Raw genomic sequence first — 16,865 nt, forward strand, 5'->3', positions numbered from 1 at the left:
AGTGTGGCCTTGAGTCTTGGGGATTGAGCCCGCGTCATCGAAATATACTATATCAAGATCTACACGCACGGCATGATAAGGATTGCACGTGAGCGCGTACTGTTGGCCACTGACCCAACGTGTCTACATACCCATCTCCATACCCATATCCACATATTTATATATACATGTATACACATGATAGAATATATACATTTAGACATATATATATATATATATCAAAATATATATGTATATATATATATATATATATATATATATATATATATATATATATATATATATATATATATATATGATATTAGAAGCTTAGGGCTTCCAATAAATAGTGGAAGCCCTGATCCAAATTAGAGCCACATAGTTCCACCGAACCAGCATGCACCGGCTTGTGGTTCTGGCCTTAGCAGCCAAGTTCCCAGAACATAGGGTACGTGGTACGCGGTACGACATTGAACGTATGGGGTATATAGCTTCGTCTCGTTCCTTTAAGTTGCGGAACGCGTTCCACTTTCTAAAGGAACATGTTTGGGACGTAGTGGTTGGCTCAGGTAGTTTTACGTGTTGTTTTGAATCAAATGAGTTCGATTCCTAGCGTGATATAGTTTACTATTGTATTTTTGTTTCATTTAGGGCTGTCCAACTCCAACCTTAAGGCTCATTGCAGGTCTAGGCCAATGAGTCAATCACCATCTAGATTTTTCACCGACCGCTCACGGACGGACACGACGCAGTATGCACACACACCACGAAGTTCTATAGTCGCTTGGGACTGACGTTCCTATGATTGCTCCTATATATGATTCGTGTTCCACCGCATTTGGAAACGATGTTCTATGATGTTTCCGTTCCACGTTTTGGGACGAAGTTTCTGGAACGGGGAACGTGCCTATGTTCCCGTACCCCGGCTGCTAAGGTCCTGGCAGCCCAGCCCAAACCTGTTCACATGGTTGACCAAAGCCGATAGGTAAAGCACCGAGCCATTGTTTCAAATTCATTTGAATTGGCATGGGGCAGACAGAAGCAGCGGCTCCAGCATCCCGATGGCGGCATGGCAGGTGGAGCGGAGAGGACCAGCGGTAGCGGTGGCTTTTCTGTGAGCGAACGACATGGTCGATCCCAGCTCTAGCAGGTCAGTTCCTACTCGTAGAATATCCAGCAAAATCTCTCCTTGATGCAATTTGACCTCGTACTTGTGGAAGCTCGAATTGGATTTGTGCATCTGTGTGTGCTTATGCTTTTTGCAAAATCGATTTGAATAGATGGACGATGCATCTGTGTGTGCTTATGCTTTTTGCGCCCCCTCCGCTTCCTCTCGCGCGGCATCTGAAATTCTATATATTGTTTTATACATTGTTGGAATGCAATTTTATTCATTGTTAGAGCATATTTTTTTACATTATATTAACAGTTATTTATGCATTCTTAAAAGATGAGTTGGCGGCCCAGGGGCACGCGCCGTTGCAGACTCAAGCGGCGCTCCTTCCCTAGCAGCAGGTATGACGGATATTTGTATGCTCCTCTATTAATTCCTATACTTATGATTATCCTCAGTCTTTCTATGCTTATACTCAAAACTTTCTCTGATTTGTTACTACTATTTTTATACATTGTTTGGAGCATATTTTATACATTTTGTTGTTGGTTGGGTGCTAAAAATGTTTTGCATGCAGATCCGAAGGAAAGATAATAGTTTTTATATTTGCATGTATAGATTTAGATGCATGGTGAAACTATGATTATGTTTAGTTGGATTTGTTTCCACCCTAATTGATTTCAAATTCTAAATTTTGAAGAAGTCTGTATACATTGTGGAGCACTCTTCTATGGCTGTTAGAACAATTCGATATATATTGTTTGAATAATTATCTCTATGTACCTACGTAGCCTTGGATTTTTGGTTTAGATGCACTATTAGAATAATTATCTGTGCACAATTCTTCTATGCTTAGTTGTATGGGTTTTATCTGATTTTTTTGGTTGCAGCCTTGGATGAATAGGTGGTTTGCATGAAATGAAAAGCTATAAACGCAAGTAAGCAGGATTTCTATTCTTTCATTTTGATTTTTATACATTTTTTTTATATTATGTGCAATGAATAGGTTTTTGTGCAATTGACTTTTGGATCTTTATGCTTCGTGGGTTATATGCTTGATGTTAAGATTTTACACATTCAGAACCATTCTGGTGGCAAGTCCACTGCATGATGCAGTCCACGGCCGCGGTGCTAGTATAAAGCAGCGGTGGCGGTTGGTGGCGTGTAGTTCACGGCGGCGGCGCTAGTGCGAATCAGTGGTGGTGGTCGGTTCGATAGAAGATAACAAAGGAGCAGCACGACGCGGCCAAGGATTTTTTGCATTTTATTTGTTGAATTTAGTGTTCTTATGCTTGTGTGCATAAGTTTCTATACACACAATGGAGCACTTCTATGCATTTTTGTATTCTTAATGCTTGTGAGCATAAGTTTCTATACATTGTTGGAGCGGGTCTATGTTGTTTTTATGCGACAATAAATTCACTTTTTATTCATCAAATCACTAAATTGTATGTAATGCCGGCACGAAAAATATTTAAGTGTATCTTGATGACTGAATTTATGAATCTGGTCGTCTATCACGTGCTATTTTTTCAAAATTTTAAATTTTTGAGAAGACGAGATCGTCTTTTATGTTTTACGTGTGTGGTTCTCATGTTCTATGTGTTTCTATACATTGTTTCCTATATTACTTATGCATCCTCTCTAGAAAGCAAGGTGTGGTAGGATGCGGTCACGATTTTTCAAATCAATATTATGCAGAAGGGAGGGTTTTTACGCGACAATGAAATTATTCTTATTCACCAAACCACTAATTTCTATGCAACGTTGGAGCAAAAAACTTTTCTACGCATTTTGACTATTTGATTCTATGCATCTAATCGTCATCACGTGCCATGATTCAAATCACGGTTGTGTCAGATGAAATATCCATCTCGCGGCTTTAGATGGTAACGAAATTAATTTTTATTCATCCAACCACTAACTTCTATATAACGTCAGCACCAAAAACTTTCTGTGCATCTTGGCCATTGATTTTATGCATCCAATCGGCCATCACATACCATGATTCAAAAGTCAAAGTTTAGAGGAAGACGAGATCATCTCCATATTTTACACGTCCAGTCTCTATGTTTTATGAATTGTTCCTATGTTAGTTGTACACCCTATAGTGGGGAGCATGATATTGGTGGAGGTAATTACAATTGTTTCGTGGAATATCTATCTCACAGAGAAGTTTTTATGCGATAACAAAATTAATTTTTATTCACCCAACAACTAATTTCTATGCAACATCGACGTAAAAACGTTTTTACGCATCTTGATACTTGATTCTACGCATCCAATCGGCCATCACGTGCTATGATTCAAATTTAAAATTTATGAATTTTAAATTTTTTTCAAAAAAATATTCACAATGGATCTTGAATCATGCACAAAAATATCAGGAGTTTAATGGTGAAAACCGTTTTTGAATCGAAAGCTTCATTGAGGAACTATTAAGAAAAAATGGACGAGATTAGAATGGATGCATACATGACTGCATGTGTCAGTGTTAGTACGTGTCAGGTGCAGTTAGGTGAAACGACTAACTCGTAGAAAGGTTTCTATGTGGTAACGAATTGATTTTAATTCATGCAACCACTAGATTTTATACATTGTCGGAATAAAAAACTTTCTGCGCAGTCTGACCTAGGATTTTATGCGTTCGATTGGTTGGGTCCCCAAAGGTCCACCACCTGCGCGCATGTCAGCTCCGTAGTGGGTTAGATGGGATGACTGGCTGGGGCTTCCAATAGCTATTTGTAGCCCTAGGCTCCCAATATACCAGCCCTATATATATATATATATATATATATATATATATAGACCATACTGCTGGCACGGCATGATCCAAGTCCTAGCTCTAATCTTATACGATCAAAGTATGAACAAATCATATAGGGCCTATTTGTACATTAATTGCCAAGATTATAGCACGCCCGGTCCTGTATATGTTAGTTACAGTTTCACGAACTTGGCTCATGAAACGTAGGACGTGGTTACCAGTTTAGGGCCTGTTTAGATTGGAAACGAAAATTTTTTGGGTGTCACATCGGATGTGTCGGAGGGATGTCTAGAGAGGTTTTTAGAGACTAATAAAATAACTAATTACGTAGCGCGTCAGGAACTGAAAGACAAAATTATAAAGCTCAATAACTCTATCATGAGCCTATGTGGCTTACTGTAGCACTTACAGCTACTCAGGGAGTAACAAGGCTTACAAGATTCTTCTCGAGATTCTCAACTAAACCGAGTAATTAGCTAATTTTATAGCTACATGCAAGGGTCCATGCATGCGTCTAAAGATACGAAGGAATGTTTGATAAATTTTTGGCTGGAAACTACACACGCCCACACACTTACACACATACATACATTGATACATTACGCAGGAATTCATAACACGTCAACTAGAAGAGATTTTTTTTTTACATTACATGGTACAACATAGATACCATGCAGGCACACTTAACCTCTTTGAACACTCAACTTAGGTCTTGTTTAGTTGTGAAAACTTTTTGAATTTCGGTACTGTAGTATTTTTGTTTTTGTTTAACAAACATTATCTAATTATGGAGTAAATAGATTTAAAAGATTCGTCTCGTGATTTACAGACAAACTGTACAATTAGTTTTTGTTTTTATCTATATTTAATTCTCTATGCATGTGCCGTAAAATTTGATGTGACAGAGAATCTTGAAAAGTTTTTAGTTTTTGGTGGAAACTAAACAAGGCCTTAGAATCAAATCGTGTGAGTTATCCAATCCTTCTTTTACCTTTTCTGTTTTTTTATATCCTCTCACACTATGAACCAACCACCCGTCTCTTTTCTCACTGCTCCAAAGGGCGCTTATTTGGAGCTAACATCGTCATCACACCCTATCCATTCACCTGGCTATGAGCAGCCCTAGTTTCGTAGCCAAGGTCCAAGAACAATCTTTTGCTGGGGAAGAAGATGAGAACCCATATATTCACTTAGGTCTTGTTTAGTTCACCCTGAAAACCAAAAAGTTTTCAAGATTTCCTGTCACATCGAATCTTGTGGCACATGCATGAAACATTAAATATAGACGAAAATAAAAACTAATTACACAGTTTAGCTGTAAATCACAAGACGAATCTTTTGATCCTAGTTAGTCCATGATTGGATAATATTTGTCATAAACAAACGAAAGTGCTACAGTATCGAAAATAAACAAGGCCTTACGTGATTTTCGAGCAACTGTGTTTATGTCTTCACATTCAAGGCATGACACGTGATAGCAATCATCTCGAAAGGAGTAGCTAAACATAGGTCTTGTGTAGTTCCGAAAAGATTTTAGATTTCGGTACTGTAGCATTTTTATTTTTATTTGATAAATATTATCTAATTATGGACTGATCCTCAGCGTGAGTACAGTGAAAACGTGTGGAGGAGAGAGCACCACGTCACCAAATCTGTACGTTAGGATTTGTTTTTTCCGCGTGCATATTGTACGGATGACAAAAATCGAGTGGGACTCGCGACCTGGCAGCTTTTGGTCTTTGTATGCAGTTTTTTTTTTGACAAAATTTGAATTATATAAATGCAAATATTTTTGGACGGAGGGAGTATTTGATCTCGTAAATGTTATTATCTTATCATATATGTTTGATCAAACTTGAGATAGTTTGACTCTACAATATTAAATATCTTATAATTTAGAAATAGAGGGAGTATAAAAGAAAATTACTAGGTTTCACAGAAAATACTGTAAATAGAAAAATAGCGCGCGCGGTAGCACCGACGTGGCCCGTTTGCATTCACAGGAAACGTACCCACCAACCCGCAGCTGATAGATGCCCGGCCAATCCAAAACGCCGCAACGCGAAGCCTCTCCTGGTCTCGTCAGTCGTCACTCAACTTCCTTCACCCTTGCTCCAGCAGGCCGTCTTCGGGCACCCGCACAGCGACGGCCGTTCAGCATGGTGGCAGCGTCCGTGGCCGAGCGGGCCTACGAGGTGGCGACGCGGTCCGCGCTGGTGGCGCTGGAGCGCAACCTCATCCCGGACGCCGTGACCCGGCGGCTTACGCGGCTCCTGCTCGCGCAGCGCCTCCGCCGGGGCTACCTCCCCTCCGCGCCGCTCCAGCTGCAGCAGCTCCTCCAGTTCGTCCGCTGTAAGTACCCAGTACATCTCCTCCTCCAGTTTGTCCGTTGCAACTTGTAAGTCCCGACTACCGAGTACATCGGCGCCGCCGTATACCGAGTGTTCCGCCACCCTAACCGCCGCACGGCGGTTTCAGTTAAAGGTCGGATAAGGCATTCGTGGTCGTGGCCTCGTGGGGGTGTCCGTGGGAAATATTCTTCAACGAATATATGGGATGTTAGGTTGTTGACTGCCGTCCCAAAAAAAAAAAAAAGACTACATCTCACAGTTTGATGAGTTAAACAATATCAATTTTTTGACTAAATATATATATGAAAAATACTAATGTTTTTTATACCAAATAAGCATTATTAGATTGATCACTTCATAGTAAATTTATTTTGGAGACACAAATGCTGATATCATTGTTTATAAACTTGATCAAAGCTGAGATTAGTTGACTCCTCAAAATACAAGATGGAGACTGTTTTTTTCAAAGAAAATGCAGGAGCAATACAGCTCAATTAAATATAGAGAAGAGAGTGTTTTACGTACACATGGCACCTATTGGATCAATCACACCGATCGCGGGACCAAATTAGAAACACCCCTCTCCCACCGTCACTGTGTTCATCCCTGAAAGGAAAATGCCCTGCGCCATTGAAACGCCTGCCATCTTGTTTTGGAATCTTTCTTGCTCAATCTTCCCACCAAGCGGCAATGCAGTCGGGGTCCTGTTGCGGATAACACTTGGCCTCAAACGGCCTTTGCAAAAGGGCATAGCAAAGAGAGATGAAGCCCTGTCTCCAAAGGTCCATTACACAAAACACAATGTTCCTGATGAGGCCAAAGTATCATAAACCGTGCATTACAATCCTCTGAGGCTCCAATGATGACTAACAGATGCCATATGTATCTGTTTTGTTATCTAATGTTTCAGTAAAGACTAACCTAGCCACCAGAGCGATATCCGATTGATTGCTAGTTTTGTGATGCTATTGGTCTCTTAGGAGTTAGGAATCAAATTTCTCATTATTGTGCTGCGTGCTTTCGTGATGCAGCCCTTGAAGAGATGCCCATTGCCATTGAAACAGACAAAGCTAAAGCCCAACATTATGAGTTGCCAACTGCATTTTTCAAGTTAGTGCTTGGAAGGAATCTCAAATACAGGTTTGCGCTCAGTCCTTTGTTTTAGCAAAAGACAGCATATTCTGTTTGGCTGATGGTATACTAGGAACAGGTCTGTTTATATGAGTAGCTGATGGTGCAGTGTGTATACTCCCACTCCTTAGTTTTAGCAAAAGACATTCTTTTTGGTTAATCCACTCGAATACATTGAATCTTCCAGTTCCTGCTACTTCCCTGATGATTCAAGCACCCTAGAAGATGCTGAGGTTGCAATGATGGATCTGTATTGTGAGAGGTCAAAACTACAAGATGGCCAAAGCATCCTAGATGTTGGATGTGGATGGGGATCCCTTTCACTGTACATTGCAAAGAAATATAGGAGCTGCAGTGTAACAGGGATATGCAACTCTACTACACAAAAGGCTTTTATAGAAGAGCAATGTAGGTAAGTGTAATGGTTTCAGTGCTTTGGTAGTACATGGAGTCAGTTGATTATTTTTACATTACATGTAGTGTCAACTTATGCTCCATGTAACCCTGCTAAGTGACCATTGCAGCCTATTCCTGTCACTGCAATTTGTTTCATGTTCATCATGTTGTTATATTGCTCTCAATTGTGCAGCTGTTGCAAACTTGCAAATAATCAAATACCAATCTGTTTAAGGATATAATTGTCCAAGACCTATTTCTATTATTTCAACCATACTATTGACAGAAATATCTTTCACATGCATGTAGATTTGCTAGATATGCAGACAGATCTTCTACCACCATTTGGTCTAACTTTGATTTCCCTTCCGGTAATACTTTGTTATGCCACATTGCCACTTCAATTCTGTTTCAGGGAAAATGAGTTGTCAAATGTTGAGATAATTGTAGCAGACATCAGCAAGTTTGAGATGGAGCGCTCTTTTGACAGGATCATATCTATAGAGATGTTTGAGGTATGATTCAGTTTGGTGTCTTGCTGTGCTTTCAATATTCATCAAGGCAAATGATCGTTTGTCATGGCCCATTATGCAGCACATGAAAAACTACAAGTCGCTTCTTAAGAAGATATCCAGGTGGATGAAAGAGGACGGCCTACTATTTGTTCACTTCTTCTGCCACAAAACATTTCCATATCATTTTGAGGTAGATTAATGATCCTGCATTTTCACTGGTCATTTGGTGCATTCCACCACCTAATAAACTGCAGGGTTGTACCTGTATTTGTATTTGGCTGGTGCACAAAGTTGTAGCTAATCTGTTGGATGCACGCAGCATAGTTTTAATTTCAATATCTAAGGCATTCCATGTGAACTTAAGTCATCAATATTTGATCCATACTGAAAGCATTCCATGTAAACTATCAGACGTGGACTAGGAGCGAGTAACAACCTTTTTTATTTAATTGCACTAGCCAGGATTCAAACTCAAAACCTTTGGCTTTGATACCGTATTGAGTTGCATGCACCGACCAATTTAATCCAAAAGCTTAAGCTAATGGAGAGAAGTGAGCAAGCCACTTATACTTCAACAATTATGTTAATCTTTATCACCTCACAATTTGACAGGATAAAAATGATGATGATTGGATCACGAGGTATTTCTTCAGTGGAGGAACAATGCCATCTGCAAACCTACTTCTCTACTTTCAGGTAGTGTCCAATCATTCTTTATTTTTTGAGGAGTGCTCTCATGCATTAAGTATGAATACTGGTTAACAGGCTATCAATCAGTACTCTTACGAATGTTTATATTTACTGACTCTGATAACATGCTTACTGACTATATTACTGCAGGAAGATGTATCTGTTCTCAATCATTGGCTTGTCAGTGGCACGCATTATGCGAGAACTAGGTACTATATACCTCTGTCCAAAAAAAATGTAAATCTAGATACATTCTTGGTAAACTTTGACTAAACATATATGTAAAAATTTTGGTATTTATGGCACCAAACTCATGATAAGTCTAATGATACTTATTTAATAATATTGATAATTTTTATTTAGAGTTACTCAAACTCAACATATTTTAACTTGGTACTATGTTAGAATTGTATTTTTGTGAATGGAAGGAGTATATCCTTCCAAGCTTCAAACTATCCTCGCTGTAATATTCCATGCATTCTAAACTGATTTTTTGAGGAGTTACATTTCAAGCTTTATCTTGTAAGTAGAGGATTTCTCATTTTTGCCATTTGCACTGTCGTGTTTTACACTATAAAGGACAGAATGTCAGGCAACAAATGCATCGACATCCAGTACAGTGTATTGATCAACACTTGGGGTCATTTTTGTGCAGCGAGGAGTGGTTAAAACGTATGAACAAGAGTATCACTTCAATAAGGTCGATCTTCGAGAAAACTTATGGGAAGGAATCAACTACCAAATGGATAGCTTATTGGCGGACGTTCTTCATCTCGGTAGCTGAACTTTTTGGATACAACAATGGAGATGAATGGATGGTTGCACATTACTTGTTCCAAAAGAAGTAGAGGTTACTGCTAGCAGTATAGCATAGGACCACTTGGAAGCACCCATTCAGAAGTCAATATGTTTTGAGTAATTTCGTCAAGTGCCTCGATGAACAACTGTATCCCATACCAATAAGATACTTCGTAGTGGTTTCAAAAATAAAATCTGGAATCACGTTGTGAAATTTCATCCTGGACTGTACCCGTTCTAAGTTCCATATTTTATGCCTTCAGATATTTTGTAGAGTTAGGCTAATTCTTGCAAGAAAACAAAGGATGGTTTGGATAATCCAAACTGAGGATTTTTTTTCTCAAACGTTGTAGGAGAGCTGTTTGTCATTTTATTAAGATAAGAAGCACAAAATGTGCAATAACTGAGTTTTAGCTACTGACCATGTTTTAAATAGCGTTAGCGTACTTTAGCAGTAAATTAGGGCAAAATTGTGCATGAGTACAAATAGCGGCACAATTTTTTTCAAACTATTTCGGACTATAGCGGCAAAAATAGCGGACTATTTTTTTCCATGGCTACTGATAAATGGTGTACTACCTCCGTAATCATAAAGCAAGTCGTTTTGAAAAATGTTTGAGTCAAACATTAGAAATATAAAATCATGAATAACTTTTAAGTTGTTGAGTTTGGAAATATGAAAACCATATGAATAAATTTGTTTTAAAAAATACTTTCATAAAAATATACATATTCTACTTTCTGATAAATATTTTTATAAAACAATGTGGAGACCGTGTCGCTGTCCTAATGACTACCTTTGTGAGTACGGAGGGAGTACGAAACAACACTTCACCAAGATACCTGATCTCAGAGAAATCACACTGAAAATTGTAATCAGACCCTCCAAGAAAATGTATTGTAGGCTATAGCTACAAAAACATACAGCATCCCAGAACTGAATTCAGTTGTGACTTCAATTATCTGAGTACAAGATATAGGCCATTTAGCCTAAACCAGCTCTAACAAATCTAGACTAGTAACACAACTTATTCCTACAATACTATCTTCTTTCACTACAGAACTATTGCTCTTTATTTACATCTTAACTCAAAAGGACAGTGATGAATCAAACTATATATATACAACAAACAAAACAGTCACCTCATGCCTTTGTTAAGATGCCCGTAACTTCCATTGTTGTATTGCCGCATGCAAGGAATGGTTGGGAATTATGGATAAATGTGGAAGCCTCTGATTTGTCACTGGGGATATCTTGTATTTTTCGAGCCAAGCTTTGATTGCCCTGTGCTCATAGGTGTGCCCATCAGCAGCAACGTAAGGATCTTCCATTATCTCCTGTATCAAAATTCTTTCATTTAGCTAGAGTGGCAAACGGGTAAATGGAACTGTTTATGTAAAGTACTTATCTAATTTTACCTGCAGTATCGGACAGAAGAAGTGGCTTGGTGCAAGGATATTTTCGAGTTTGAGAGAAACAGTAACCCTGCTTAGGATATTTTCTAGCTCTGGAAGCACCTCCGACTCAAGGTTAGGTCTGTCCCTGCATTTTAAGGCTGTACACCACAGCCCAAGTTTTGCCAACATCTCGGCCTCAGCAATTGGCCAATCAGGCTGAGACTTGTCTAGGATATCTGATAATATCCCCCTTTTAATTGCCTCTTCTACACTACTTAGCAGCCCATGTGGACGCTTGCCAGTTAGTAGTTGAAGAATGATAATACCCAAAGCATAAAGATCTGATTTTGGTCGAATTGTCCCAGTTAATTGGTACTCAGGATCCATGTAATACAGTGTACCAGCAATGACAGTGTCCCTGTACTCTGTCAACCCTTCTGGCACAAGATCTGATATGAGCTTTGCAAAACCAACATCACCAATTTTGCTTACATAATTCTTGTCCAGCAAGATGTTCCCAGGCTTTAGGTCACGATGGACAATGGGCTCTGGTTTCGTCCCATGCAAGAAGGCGAGCCCACAAGCAACATCAAAGATAATTTGGAATCGAAGAAACCAATGGAGTGGCTGCCCTTTATTGTTGATAAGTAGATCTTCTAAACTCCCATTCTCCATGTATTCATACACAAGGCATCCAATTTCAGGACAAAAACCAAGCAGTAAAACCAAATTGGGATGGTGAAGTTGACTGAGAATCTCCACCTGTCACACAATAGATCAATGTAATGAATCATTTAATCACACGGTATTTTGTGTTTATGACATAGTACAACTCGTACAAAATGTAGCAAGTTCGAAAAAGGCCAAAAAAAAAACACATACATGCAACTTGAGGTTTCAAAATCTAGACAAAAAAAGTAATTGACTATGTCTAATGAGAAAATTAGAAACATATAAATCAGCGTACCTCTCTCAAGAACTCATCAATCTTATCGGTGGAATCTTGTTGAATAACTTTTACAGCTACTTCGGTGTGGTCAAGGGTACACCTGTATACGTTGCCGTAGCCACCCTCACCAATCTTCTTTGCATCAGAAAAGTAATCAGTGGCAAGCTCTATTTCATGCTTTGAGTACTGCCTGCAACTTTTGCCCGTTGATAAAAGGGCATCCACAACCTTAGCATTCTCAATAGACACCATGTTAGCTAATATTTCAGCCTGGTGCTTGGAATAGGTCTCGTGTGTAAATGCATTTTTTGCCATTTCAACTGCTCCAATTGCTTCTAAATGTTTGGTTTTCTCATCTGCAACCGACTGTTTCAATATTTTCTCTCTCTGCAGTGCGTCTTGCACCTTATTCACATCTTCACAGCACTCACTAGAAAGTAACTGAATCTGAAACAGTAAACATTAAATAGGCATATAAGTAAAAATCTTCTGTCGAAGTGGGGAACCAAGGATACTAAATGAAAGACTTAAGTTTGGACTGTACCAGCTAAATTATGAGATCATTATCAACCTTCGATAGTTAAGCGTAAATAAGAATGCCTCATAGTGAATCAACAGGCAGATTTTTAAAATAAAACTTTACTTTTAAAGGCCAAGTAGTGTACTATCATGCATCACTGACCTTTTTCTTAGCATGGGCAAGATTTCCACAAGCTCTGTCATACATCATCAAAGTATCCTTCAGCTCCTTCCTCAGTTTTTCTTCTTCATCTATATGTTGGTACTGGAAATGAAGCCAGAAAACAAAGTCAGTGGTACTGAATTTTAGAGGATTTCCAGAAATGAATTGTCGTATCTGAAAGTGAGCATTAGCCAGAATGTTCTTAAGGATGGAAAAAAGCTCTGACCTCTTCAACTGAGCTTAAGGCAACATAATGAACTTCCTTCAATTGGCTAATAGCATCAAAATCTTTGTTCCTTTCTCTCCCTGGTGTCCTTCGACCTAAGCTTCCTAAAAAACCTCTTCTATGACTTTCTGAACTTTTAATGGCATTGGAAGAAGTGCTTAGAGAACTGCAGACTTGAGAGAATGAGCCTGAACTAGAATTTCCAGAATATTTTGGTATCTCATCATCAGCCAGATTATTCAAAGCCTGTTTGTCTTGCAACCAGTCCCTCTGTATTTGATCAAATGCTTTATGACTTATTGACTGAATACGAATAGAAGCGTTTGACTCTGTAAAGAAACATATATTTGGGGGGAAAACAAACTCAAAACGAATAGTAAAGAAACACAAAAGTATTGAAGGAAAGGAAACTGAGCAATACATACTGCTATTTCGAGCCTGATTTGCAATTTTTATTGTTAATCTGCGCCGGGACACGACAAATATGTTGCAGAAACTTGGCACAGTTTTCAGAACTGTAAAAGGCACATCTTGGAGCCGTAAAATCCTGAAAAGGGAATAAAAATAAGAGCACCATTTGTCAATGATTGGCTAAAAATATATGGTGACAAAGTTCAGAATATCAACAGACAAACCCATTGTTTCTTCTCTTCTTTCAAACTGGGTGACGCCCATTTCCATTAAAAAAATTAACAACAAATATATTTTAGTAATTATTATGCATTTGAAGTAGATAATGGGTTCAGCCAAGCAACATTGAAATGTTATTCCCAAGTAATATATATTGGCATGGCTATACATGCAAAAATGTCACATAGAGTCATATAAAAAACGCAGAGCGCAACATGACATGTACAGGGTTTAAACTGGAATTTTAGTTTTTCAGTTTGATAGGAGTTGGTACAGAATCATTAGATGGACAGCTAACAGAAAAAATTAATTAAGGGTACAGGACTTGAGAAAGAGTCTAGGAGGCTACCACAAGCAACAAAAGTAGATCCACCAAAAAGATGTGGCAGTTGAGGCACATAATGCACCAAACTATACAACTGAAAAAGAAAAAAGAAACCAGCTGCTAATCCTGCTTTGCAGATGACACCTTCTAGTTTCTCAGAAATATATTTATGAGCACAAAAAATAAGTTTTAGCAAAGGTATGTGAGTTGTGAATTGTGATGTCTGATGTGGGACGCTGAAGAGGGGAGTTTTATGCCTTCCAAGAATAACTCTTTTCCATCTTGCATGTACATCTTTTGAGGTGATCACAAATTTAGAAAAAGAGGATAAGCACTCGGTAATGCTGAGCCTTTTGTGGCAAAATATCCCAAAATGGACACTCTTTATCCTTTTCCAATGCAATCCCAAAGGTGGTCAACAAGAAATTTTCAACCAACTGCTCAGTTGGAACAAAAAGCATAGATCAGTTATACTAGTCCTACATAACTAGTAGCACAGATCAGCATCAAACAGGACCATATTCTGCCACTCTTGCCAAAGGGACACAATAGGTTAGTACTGATCATATTTTACTCAAAAACATAAAAGGGCTTAAAAGAGGTTGGTCTTCATAAAAAATAAGATCAATCCAACGTACGTGCATGCACCCAGCTTTCCAAAGACAAATGCTGCGCGCACATCCCACTATCTCAAAAGGTTTGTCTGTTTATATTTCGAGTTTTGTTTTCCCTTTGTTCCCTAGCAGAGTAGCAGTGCTTGTACACATCTCACTATGCCAAATGCACGCGCACATCTCAGTAAGTCACTATCCCCTTTTTGCTCCCTTGCTTTCCTTTTGTTTCAAACAGAAAAAAAAAAAGAAGGCTAAACAGCCGATAGCCCATGATCCATCACATCACTTTTGGGGTTCTCAAAAGTAAAATTCTCGCCTTTGCGCTTGGAGACATTTGCAAAAAGCGCTAGCCGTTGACAGAACCGACGCTCAATCCTGACGAAATATTTTTTTTTTTTCATCTACGATCATGTCCCTGTTGCAGCCAAACCGTTAGCCTGACAAAAAACTGAAGCTCATTTCAGTATCTCCAAAAAGGGACACCCCTTTTTGCTCCTTGTGTCCTCTTTTTTTTTCTATTTTTATGTTATTTCAGCAAAACGTAACAGCAATTCCCCAGACCCCTGTAACCTATAACATCGACATTAGTTTCTCAGGAAATCAGAAGTGAAATTCCAGCCACCTTCTGTACTAGTAGTACTATGTGCAAATGTTAACGGAATTATAAAATCCTCACCTCCGGAACCAGCTGAGTGTGGCGGATCCGAGCACGAGGCTGCGGACGCCGGACTCCGCGGCGTACTTGGCCAGCGCCTCCGCGACGCTGTCCCCTTCCAGAACCACCGTCTCCACCTGCGAAATTGGCAGGCAGGCAGGCTCGAATCAGTGGATCAGAAACGAAACGAACGACGACAGGGGGAGTGAAAGGCAACGCGGGGGGTGGGGGTCAGGGTCACTCACGGTTCTGCCGCCGCGGCCGACGAGGCGGCGGAAGGGGAGGAAGACCTCCTGCGCGCGCGCGCGGCAGTCCTGCGCGTACATCTCCACCACCTCCGGCTCCATCTTCTCCACCGGCACCCTCTCCCCCGCTTCGCCAGCCAGCCACGCCGAGAGAAACCCACCGTCAGAGAGCGCTGCCATTTGGAACCCAGAGGAATAGAGGACGGGACGGGAAGTGATCCCTTCTTACATGGAGACGGGACGAAGGAGACGGGCGGGATGACGTGGACGAGCGCGACGCGGCCGCCGGCCGGGACGAGGGTGGCGGCGGCCCACCGCGCGGCTCGGCGGCTGGCGCGGCCGTCCCCGCGCACGGCCACCGCGACCTGCAGGAACTGGAAGCCCAAGCTCCCGCCGTCGCCGTCCGGCGGCGAGGACGACGAACCCTCCATCCCTCCCTCCCTGCCCTGCGTCGTCAGAGGAGGTGGTGGCGAAGAAGTCAACTCAGCTGAGCTGGTGCGGTCTACGGCGGCGGGGAAGCAACGGCCAGGGCGAGGCGGGCGGGGTTCCTTCGAGAGCACGGGGGCGGTTTTGCGTTGTTTAATAATGATGAGCTCTCCTCGTTCGTCGTCGTTCAATGGATGGATGTTTCGGCGGGCTGCAGGCAGTCACCGCCGACTGTGACGTTCGGATGGTGACGTGGAGGCCGGGCCGTCTTCCGTGGGGCCCTCTCTGGTGGGACCCGGGGGAGGATTGCGCGTGGTGGCGAGCGTTCTTCTCACGAGTGAGTGAGAATGGAGATCCGGATGAAGGGTGGAGCTGCTGCAGCGGAGACGGGAGCGTTGGTTTCGGTGTGGTCGACGGTTGGGCTCTAGTTTCTAACAAAATTTAAGATTCTCCGTCATATCAAATTTTATAGCACATGCACAGAGCATTAAATATTGATGAAAACAAAAAATAATTACACAGTTTATCTGTAAATCGCGAGATGAATCTTTTGAACTTAGTTAGTCCATGATTGAATAATATTTATCAAATAAAAACGAAAGTGCTACGGTGCTCAAAAATCTAAAATTTTGAAAACTAAACAAGGCCTTATCTTGTTGGATGATGAAGATGGATGAGAAAAAAAATCTAATTAGACCTTATTTAGTTCTGGATTTTTTTTAGTTTTAGATATTATAGTATTTTCGTTTTTAATTGGTAATTATTGTCTAATCATGATTCATCTCATGATTTACAGGTAAACTATACAATTAATTTTTGTTTTCGTCTATATTTAATGCTCCATGCATCTGCCGTAAGATTTGATGTGATGGAAAATCTTGAAATTTTTTTTGTTTTTCGTGTGAACTAGCATTAGTAAAAAGAAAATTGTGGATTTATCTCGATCTCACGAACTATCCATTTCGACCATGAAG

General features: G+C 40.2%; 2 protein-coding genes and 1 long non-coding RNA gene across 3 annotated transcripts; 2 read left to right on the forward strand and 1 right to left on the reverse strand.

Annotated features, from left to right (window-relative positions):
* On the forward strand, nt 1,538-2,488 carry LOC110431346. The gene is made up of 2 exons (XR_002448842.1): nt 1,538-2,031; nt 2,175-2,488. It is a non-coding gene; the product is annotated as an uncharacterized LOC110431346 (long non-coding RNA).
* LOC8079308 ((S)-coclaurine N-methyltransferase) lies at nt 5,916-9,963 on the forward strand. The gene is made up of 8 exons (XM_002437147.2): nt 5,916-6,212; nt 7,243-7,351; nt 7,530-7,754; nt 8,154-8,253; nt 8,333-8,443; nt 8,866-8,949; nt 9,094-9,152; nt 9,599-9,963. The coding sequence occupies exons 1-8, from the start codon at nt 6,020-6,022 to the stop codon at nt 9,789-9,791; spliced, it is 1,074 nt and encodes a 357-aa protein (XP_002437192.1). The 5' UTR covers nt 5,916-6,019; the 3' UTR covers nt 9,792-9,963.
* On the reverse strand, nt 10,591-16,045 carry LOC8079309 (U-box domain-containing protein 34). Its single transcript, XM_002438562.2, has 9 exons — nt 15,695-16,045; nt 15,466-15,593; nt 15,242-15,357; nt 13,422-13,543; nt 12,997-13,325; nt 12,771-12,872; nt 12,107-12,535; nt 11,161-11,901; nt 10,591-11,079 (listed from the first exon to the last, which is right to left on the reverse strand). Exons 1-9 carry the CDS (start codon nt 15,894-15,896, stop codon nt 10,897-10,899), a joined length of 2,352 nt encoding a protein of 783 aa, XP_002438607.1. The 5' UTR covers nt 15,897-16,045; the 3' UTR covers nt 10,591-10,896.

Source organism: Sorghum bicolor, chromosome 10 (assembly GCF_000003195.3).
Source record: "Sorghum bicolor cultivar BTx623 chromosome 10, Sorghum_bicolor_NCBIv3, whole genome shotgun sequence".
In the NCBI taxonomy this organism is placed as follows: domain Eukaryota; kingdom Viridiplantae; phylum Streptophyta; class Magnoliopsida; order Poales; family Poaceae; genus Sorghum; species Sorghum bicolor.

What these genes read in the sequence shown, in the direction of transcription:
- LOC8079308 (XM_002437147.2), top strand. Translation starts at nt 6,020, where the DNA reads ATGGTGGCAGCGTCCGTGGCCGAGCGGGCCTACGAGGTGGCGACGCGG. An exon ending in GCTCCTCCAGTTCGTCCGCT is followed by an intron (nt 6,213 to 7,242) that starts GTAAGTACCCAG and finishes TTCGTGATGCAG; the next exon opens with CCCTTGAAGAGATGCCCATT. An exon ending in ACGCATTATGCGAGAACTAG is followed by an intron (nt 9,153 to 9,598) that starts GTACTATATACC and finishes ATTTTTGTGCAG; the next exon opens with CGAGGAGTGGTTAAAACGTA.
- LOC8079309 (XM_002438562.2), bottom strand. Translation starts at nt 15,896, where the DNA reads ATGGAGGGTTCGTCGTCCTCGCCGCCGGACGGCGACGGCGGGAGCTTG. An exon ending in CCTTAAGCTCAGTTGAAGAG is followed by an intron (nt 12,873 to 12,996) that starts GTCAGAGCTTTT and finishes CTTCATTTCCAG; the next exon opens with TACCAACATATAGATGAAGA. An exon ending in TTGCCCATGCTAAGAAAAAG is followed by an intron (nt 12,536 to 12,770) that starts GTCAGTGATGCA and finishes TTACTGTTTCAG; the next exon opens with ATTCAGTTACTTTCTAGTGA.